Source organism: Cervus canadensis, chromosome 2 (assembly GCF_019320065.1).
Source record: "Cervus canadensis isolate Bull #8, Minnesota chromosome 2, ASM1932006v1, whole genome shotgun sequence".
Lineage (NCBI taxonomy): Eukaryota > Metazoa > Chordata > Mammalia > Artiodactyla > Cervidae > Cervus > Cervus canadensis.
This window is the reverse complement of record NC_057387.1, coordinates 19,909,198-19,917,951: the sequence shown is the minus strand read 5'-3', so window position 1 is coordinate 19,917,951 and position 8,754 is coordinate 19,909,198. Positions and strand designations below refer to the sequence as shown.

The 8,754-nt window shown below is 43.4% G+C and overlaps 1 protein-coding gene across 1 annotated transcript; it reads left to right on the top strand.

Annotated features, from left to right (window-relative positions):
- Positions 1-6,245: 6,245 nt before the first annotated feature.
- Positions 6,246-6,830, top strand: LOC122434906 (glycine cleavage system H protein, mitochondrial-like). The gene has a single exon (XM_043458705.1). The coding sequence runs from the start codon at positions 6,278-6,280 to the stop codon at positions 6,797-6,799; it is 522 nt and encodes a 173-aa protein (XP_043314640.1). The 5' UTR covers positions 6,246-6,277; the 3' UTR covers positions 6,800-6,830.
- The last annotated feature ends 1,924 nt before the right edge of the window (positions 6,831-8,754 follow it).

Genomic DNA, 8,754 nt, shown 5'->3' with positions numbered 1-8,754 from the left:
AAACAGGCTCTGGGTAGCAGGCTCCTTTTTAACATACATACTCTGGGCATTCAAGTCAGTGTTCTACTCAGAGTCAACATGGATCTGTCTTGGGTCAATGTTCTAGTTCTGGACAACATGGGTCTGGTTTGTGTCACTCATCTTGCTCTGAATAAGGTGGTTTTAGATCTGGTCAGTATTCAAGCTATGAACAACTTGAATTACAAATGAGATGTAGGTCAAGCCCAAGTGGAACTCATGATGGGCATAGTAAACCCCAAATAGACTCAAGCCCCAGTGGCGCTAGTGATAAAGAACTTGCCTGCCAATGCAGGAGTCCTAAAAGATGTGGGTTTGAGCCCTGGGTCAGGAAGATCCCCTGGAGGAGGGCAGACATGGCAACCTACTCCAGTATTCATGCTTGGAGAATTCCATGGACAGAGGAGCCTTGCAGTCTACGGTTCATAGGGTCGCAAAAAGTCGGACATGACTGAAGCAACTTAGCACGCACACACCAATTGATCAAGAAGAAACAGCCAGGAATGGTCAGAGTAGAAAGCCAAAAAGAAAGAAGTAGAAGTTGTAGCTCATCACGTAGCAAGTTTGATGGATATGAGGGTATTTATGGATAATCAGGGACATGTAGGCAACAAAGCCAAGGATGCAGCCAAGGTCAAAGGGAATCTGATTGTAGCCATCAAATTATAATGAAGGGCAAAAGAAAAATTATAATGAAGGGCAACCAGGAAGCAGTTATAGACAAGTAGAAAGCTCTTCAAGCTGTGGCTTTAGACAGTTTACAACCTTCTATGGACAGTCTAAATCCAATACTACCAATACCTTATACTCAATTCATTGTTAAAGAGTTCCTTTCAAAGAATCTAAGGATATGGGGACTACTCTTTTAGGAAATAAATAAGATGTGGGAATAAATTTGGAAGAATAATGCAAAACATTTTAGGAACTTGAGGCTTAGCTGTCTTTTTGACAGCTCCTTACTCATTACAGGATGCCAAAGCTAAGCTTTCATCTCTAAAGAGCAAAAAATTTACATTACCAGTCTGGAACCAAAGCTTCTCTTATAGCAACATGGACCACAATTCCTGGCACACCCCATACTGGATAGTGGCAGAAAGGAGAAGGCCCTAAAAGTAAAGGTAAGCCCCGGTAGTTTCTTTGCTTATCAAACCACCAAGCCTTTATTCTTAGGTGCATCTTTAATCAGTAAGCTAACAAGAGAAATTAAAATAGATGGTACTTCTTCCAAGTCAGTATGTTAGAGCATATTTCTTAAAGAGCAGGGAAGATTCAGTTCAAGATGAAAAGATCCAAATGTGGGCTCTGACTTGGTTTCATCAAGAAAGACCTCCCTCCCCCACTCCCACCAACTCAAAAGAATTTGTTTCAGGTTTAAAAACTCTGGAAAAGCAATAGCAAGGAAATACAATGGTTCCAAACTATTGCTGCATTTCACTGGCCTTTCCACATAGGAAAATATCATTTATACTTGTATGGAAAGGAAGACTATGTGCCATGGCTATGTAGTTTCTTGCTTTGATTGTAACATATTTGTTTCAAGCCTTTGGGTTTAAATAACTGAGCTGTATTAAAACTAACAATAAATAATGGTGATCAAATACTGAGATTTGTCTCATTTCTGTTTCATTCCATTCTCACAAACAAGCAGTCAGAGAAGGAACTAACTCAAATAGTTATTTTCCAAGGTCCAATTCTTCACAAACAAGTCAGAATATATAAAGAAATTTTTAAACCAAATAATGAGTCAAACAATTCAATTTAAAAATGAGCAAAAGTTTGCACAGACACTTAGAAGACAAGATGCACAAATGGCTAATAAACACAAGAAAAGATGCTTAATGTCATTAGTTATCTAAAACTGCAAATGAAAACATAATGAGTACTATTACAAACCCCTTAAAACAGCCAAAATTTAAAATACTGGCAACACCAAGTGTTTTCCTGTGGGAAAGTTAAACAATACAGTCACTTGGGAATAATGTGACAATTTTTTATAAAGCACTACACTGACTATCTTGTGTGAGAAGATATTTATGAGGCTGATGCAGCACTGCTTGTAATGAAGAATGTGGAAATGGGTAAATAAACTACACAATATCCTCATATTGCAAAGCTGCGGAATACTTAAAAAGAATGAACTATTAAGTACATATTGATTATTTAAACATGACAATGAGTGAAGAAGTTGTAAATAAGGTACAGTAATGGTTTAACCATGTGGGTTTAAAAAAAATTACATTTTACACATACACACACGCACACCCAAGGGAGCAGATAGAGGTATTTCAGAATATTGTCAACAAAGAGATGACTCTGGTTTAGGAAGTGGTTTTAGCTCTGGAAACACGTGTGGAAAGTGTCAAAGGATGAATGGAGACAGAGGTCACATATGAAGAGATTTGAGGTGAGTCTAAATGAACCCAAATGAACAAGGTAAAATCATATCCTATGACTTAACTCTTTTCAAGACAGAATAGAGAAGTGATAAGTCACAATGGTAAATAGGAAGACCAGCAGGTATCCAGGAAAGGAAGCGGAATAATTGGATGGAACTTGCAAATGTCACTTTTGGGGTAGGAGAAATTCAGCCCACTCATTCATGCCAAGACATGCCAACCATGTTTAACCTCCACAGAATGAAAGGGCCTCTCTACAAGGCTTGCAATCACCTTGGCAACACGAATAAAGGCACATGTCACCTAGCTCTAGGATGCCCACATTAGAGAAAGAAAACTGTTTGCTGACACTGGAAACATGCATTTAGAGGGACTCCTTTAATTCTAGGGTGAGTATTATGCACTACACAAAGAACTGCTTGCCCTGATCGAGGTCTTATTCAGAAAACACACTGATGCCTTTCTTTTCAGAAGAAAAAAAAATCCTCACACTCACTCTGGGGCAAAGAAAGAGCACAGATTCATACATTGCATTTATTTTCCTCCAACTCTTCTCTATTTCTGTTTGGCAGTCTTTTCCATACTCTGTATAAAAGCAGATTAGAAAAGAAAGAAAGAAAGAAAGATTCTGTGCAGTCGTGTCTTCTTTCAAACTTGAATTCAGTATACATCCAGAGTTCTCAGGGCCAAAGGCTAAGAGAAATAACTCAGGCTCAGAGAGGCAGTTCAAGGGAACCAAGAATAGTCTCCAAGTCCACAAGTCTATATATCAGTGTCCAAGAAGCATAATTTCCAAAGAGGAAGACATAAAATCTCCAATCAAGAGATTGAAGAGATTTCTAAAATTGTGAATATAGATGGCAAGGAGACAGTTCTGGGTGAGGAACTAAAAGTCTAGGTGGGTTATGTAATCAAAGCCAAGGAGTAGAGGATAAAGCATAAGCCTGGTCTCATAGACCTGGTCCAGAAACAGGCTACAGGGAGTGCAGCCTTGTGACTGGGGGATAACCAGGGAAATCATGCATCAACTGGCAATAAAAGGAATCTAGGGGAGAGTTCAGCAACCTATATACCAAGACTGGGTGACTAAGTCTGATAACCTGACTCAGTTGTAAGGTTAAGCTGTAGATACAGATCATCAGTGGACTTGTTTGGGGAAAGTATATACACTAGATGAAAGAGAAGAAATAAAGGTCAAAATGTTCATGGATAGGTTATTAGTCCCTTAGGTGCAGGGACCATGCCTCAGTTCTATCCTCCACAGCATGAAGCAAATACACATTTATTGATTACCTAAGAAAGAAAGATCACAGAGAAAAGTTTGGTATTGCCCAATTGGAGAAATATGCCAAGCCAACCTAAGTCATCACTTAAGCAAGCTATGCTTGCTTTAAAAAACAAAAATCTACTTTTATACAGAGTATGGAAAAGACTGACAAACAGGGATAGAGAGGAGTTGGAGGAAAGACATAATTGCAGGTTTACAGGAAATCTCCAACACCCTGGAAAACAAAGAGTGGTAAAGAAAGATGGAGCTAGAAATTGGGAGGGGTAACTATACCACCTTTGTAAGCAACCTCAGCTTTGTACGACCTCAGCCATGTCATTTCACTTCTCTGAGCCTCAATTAGGGTAAATGTCACTGCTCTAGGGAATTTCCAAGTGGTAAACAACCTGCCAGCCAGCGCAGAAGATGCAAGATGGTTCAATCCCTGGGTTGGGAAGATTCCCAGAGGAAGGCATGGCAACCCACTCCAGTATTCTCACCTGGAGAATCCCAAGGACAGAGGAGCCTAGTTGGCTATAGTCCATAGGGTCACAAAGAGTCAGACTCAATGGAAGTGACTTAGCATGCACACCTGTAACTATAAAAATATAATAATAAAATCAAATAAAAATATACTTACTTTTTACCCAGATCTCTGCTTGGCTAACTTCATTTCTTTTGACTCTGATCAAATCTCACCGCCCTAATGAGCCCTATCCTAGACACCCTATTCAATACTGCAACCAGCCTATTTCAACAACCTCACCCACACACACTCTGATTTATACTTTTCCATAACATTTCTAACATACTGTATCATTTATCTATTACCTTTACTGCTGCCTGCTAGAATGTAAGTTCCATGACAGCAAAGCTCTTTCTCTGTTCCAGTTCATTGATATATATCAAGTCTATGAATAGCATCTGGTACAGAATAAGCACCCAATAAATATTTGAATAATGAATCAAAGGCAAATATTTGATGAAAGGAAAAAACTACAGTAAGAAATCCCCAGCCCACACCCTCAAACATCCCTAAATTAAACCCCAAAAGGCAAATGCAACCATGGTGCACTAGGGCCGTCTGCTGGCAATCCTACTTAGTAGCTAACTCAGCAATTAACTTGATGAATTTACAGTGGGAAATGGAGTTGTAGGGAACTTCTCCTTTCAGCAAGTGAGGACACTCAGGCTACCCATTAAAAAAGAAGAAAGCTAGACTGCAAATCAGCAGCTTCCAAAAGTTTCTGGAATGGTGGTAAAAGTCACTCAGTCATGTCTAACTTTCTGTGACCCCATGGGCTATAGCCCGCCAGGCTCCTCTGTCCATGGAATTCTCCAGGCAACAATACTGGAGTGGGTTGCCATTCCCTTCTGCAGGGTATCTTCCCAACCCAGGGATCAAACCCAGGTCTCCCTCATTGCAGGCTGATCCTTTACAGTCTGAACCATCAGGGAAGTTTCTGGAAGAGAGTTAAAACCTCCTCTGAAGGACTATATGTACCAGTGTTTCCTAGTCAGTACCACATACTGAGTTCTTAAGTGTCAGGTACTGTTTAAAGAACTTTCATGTATTAATTTGTTTTATCTGCATATCAATCCGTTGACACACATACCATGACTACCATTTTATAGATGAAGAAAGTTTCCTTTTAAAATAAATGTTTTCGCTTAAGTAAGGTAGTGAAACCATTTAAATTAAAATACTGATAAGAGAAATCAAGGCACGGTGTGCTCACGTCACGTGGGGAGTCCTAGGGCACCTGTCTGTGACAACTGTGACAGACCAACCATCCCTCCCCTCAAGCCAGGCACGACCTCAGTCCTGAGCTCTGGATCCCAACGCCTCCCAGTTCATCCTGGCCACCTGAGAAGAAAGTGGATGTTGCCCAGAAGGCCATGTGACCCTAGGACGCTCCCAACTGCCTCACTTGGCTGAGTCAGCCGAACCCTGACCCTCTTTCCGGAAGTAGCCTTCTCTACTCTCCCCGGGTCAGACATGGCCAAGCGCACCAGTGTCTCTGAGGCAGATACCTGAAGCAGGGCCTCTCGCACTTTCCAGACACACTCCCAGTGCACGAGGCAGCTGGGCTGCCTGACCACCCCCGCTCGCTCCCACCTCCTCGGTGAAAAGGGCTCTGCTTCTAGGATCCTCCGCATCTGGGAGGGCGCCGTGCCAGAGTCCTTACCTCCCCTGCGAACCCCAGCAGCCCTTTCAGGATAGCGAGTGGCCCTGGCACCCCAGGGCTCAGCTCTGGGCCTCTCATGGCGCCCGGGTCTGGGAGCACCGCGGCAGTCCTCCAGGGGAAGGGGCACAGCACGTCACGACAGGATAAAAGGCCGGGGCTTCCGGGACGGCGGGCAAGTACGCCCCCTAGTGGTCAAGAGGGGCGTCAGGCTCGTTCCTTAATTGCAGCTCTGTTGACACCGTTCCCAAAAGCAAGATGGTTTTAGGTGCAATGTAAGCTGTTTTGAAATGCTTGAATTATTTACTCTTGAGTGTTTTAAAAAGAAATTACTAGGCCCCGCCCCTCCCCGCCCCCGCCGGCCGGGGTACTCTAGGTGCCCCGCGGAGACCCTCTGCACCCGTGCGAACATGGCGCTGCAAGCGGTGCGGAGCGTGCGGGCCGCGGTCGGCAGCCTGCGCGCCATCTCGGCACCCAGCGCGCCCTGCTCGCCGCGGCCCTGGGGCCTGCGGGCGGGTGCCGTCCGGGCACTGCGCACCGGCCCTGCTCTGCCGTCGGTGCGGAAATTCACAGAAAAACACGGATGGGTAACAACAGGAAACGGTGTTGGAACAGTGGGCATCAGCAATTTTGAACAGGAAGCTTTGGGAGATGTTGTTTACTGTAGTCTACCTGAAGTTGGGACGAAGTTGAACAAACAAGAGGAGTTTGGTGCTTTGGAAAGTGTGAAAGCTGCTAGTGAACTCTATTCCCCTCTATCAGGAGAAGTAACTGAAATTAATAAAGCTCTAGCAGAAAATCCAGGATTTGTCAACAAGTCTTGTTATGAAGACGGTTGGCTGATCAAGATGACATTCAGTAACCCTTCAGAACTAGATGAACTAATGAGTGAAGAAGCATATCAAAAATACATAAAATCTATTGAGGAATGAAAATGGAACCCCTAAATAAACTACTTTGAAACAACTTAAAAAAAAAAAAAGAAATTACTAGTATAACAACCCCTTTTCTCGAATATTATTTTGTTCTGAGGCTAACTTTTTTAAGTGAGAGATTAACATTGGTTTAAAGGAAATAATTGAATACATACTACATGGATGTTTCATTAAAGGGCTTCCCTGATAGCTCAGTTGGTAAAGAATCGGCCTGCAATGCAGGAGACCCCGGTTCGATCCCTGGGTTGGAAAGATCCCCTAGAGAAGAGAAAGGCTACCCACTCCAGTATTCTGGTCTGGAGAATTCCACGGTGTCCATGGTGTCTCAGAGTCATACTTGACTGAGCGACTTTCACTTTCAACGTTTAAATCAGTGCACTTTGAATAAAGCAGGTTGCCATGCATAACATCAGCAGATCTTATCCAATCAACTGAAGGTGTAAATAGAATAAACACACCCACCAACCTGAGTCAAAGAGCCAATTCATTGGAAAAAACCCTGATGCTGGGGAAGATTGAGGGCAGAAGGAGAAGGGGGTAACAGGATGAGATGGTTGGATGGCATCACCGACTCAATGGACATGAGTTTAAGAAAACTCCAGGAAATAGTGAAGTACAGGGAAGCCTGGCATGCTGCAGTTTGTATGGTCCCAAAGAGTCAGCCGTGACTTAATGACTGAGCAACAACGATGATGACCTGAGCAAGAGGCAGTTCTCCAGTGGAATGCCTTCAGACTTCATCTGTACCATGGGATCTCCTGGGTCTCCAAGCTGAAGATGCTGGACTTGCCTGCCTCCATAGTTGCCTGAGCCAACATCTTACAATAAAACTTTCCCCACATTATATACAAATCCTATTGGCTCTGTTTCACTGAGGAATCCTAATAGAGTTCAGTTCAGTTCAGTCGTCCAGTTGGGTCCAACTCTTTACCACCCCATGGACTGCAGCACGTCAGGCTTCCCTGTCCATCACCAAGTCTATCACTGTTTCCATTGTTTCCCCATCTTTTTGCCATGAAGTGATGGGACCAGATGCCATAGTCTTAGTTTTTTGAATGTTGAGTTTTAAGCCAGCTTTTTCACTCTCCTCTTTCACTTTCATCAAGAGGCTCTTTAGTTCTTCACTTTCTGCCATAAGGGTGGTGTCATCTGCATATCTGAGGTTATTGATATTTCTCCCGGCAATCTTGATTCCAGCTTGTGCTTCATCTAGCCTGGCATTTCGCATGATGTACTCTGCATATAAGTTAAATAAGCAGGGTGACAATATACAGCCTTGACATACTCTTTTCCCAATTTGGAACCTAATAGAGTGAGTCATTTCAAACAGTCTTTCCAGCTTCCACCTAGGTAGAACTGTGAGGAGGACAGCAGGGGAAAGAAAGGTTGACTCCAATATTTGATGCTCTGAAGTGCTGAGGGGGTCACTCTATTCTCTGTTCACAAGGCACATTCACCCTGGCTTCATGGCTTCCATCCTCCTTCCCTTCCCACCAGGGCCCTTGCACACCAGGTCTGAGAGCACTCCCACTGCTCACTCTTCCTGGAGAAGAACTAAATAGTGCAAAGTAGGTGGAGTCTGGACCCAGGTAAGGATATATAGTTTCCTGGCTCTGCTCCCTGATGACCTTGTAACACTTGCTTATCAGAGTCCTTTCCCTCCGTGGAATTCTGTTGTATCTGTAGAATAAGAGGGCAAGACAACAAGATGTCTAAGGTCTCTGGAGGATGTGAGTGCCTTTCCCCATGTCTGGACTCTTTCCACTTCTTTTTGTCTCTGCCCCTGCAATGGTAGAAAGACTTATCTGATTGGTAAAATTTAGTAAGGGTAATTGGCTCAGGTCTGCCAGCCTTCCATTGGGAGCTACAGAGATCCTCCATGGCACAGCAAGGACCTACATAAGTTCAAGGAAGCCTGCCTGAGCCCAGGACTGCCAGGAGGTGGGTAACTC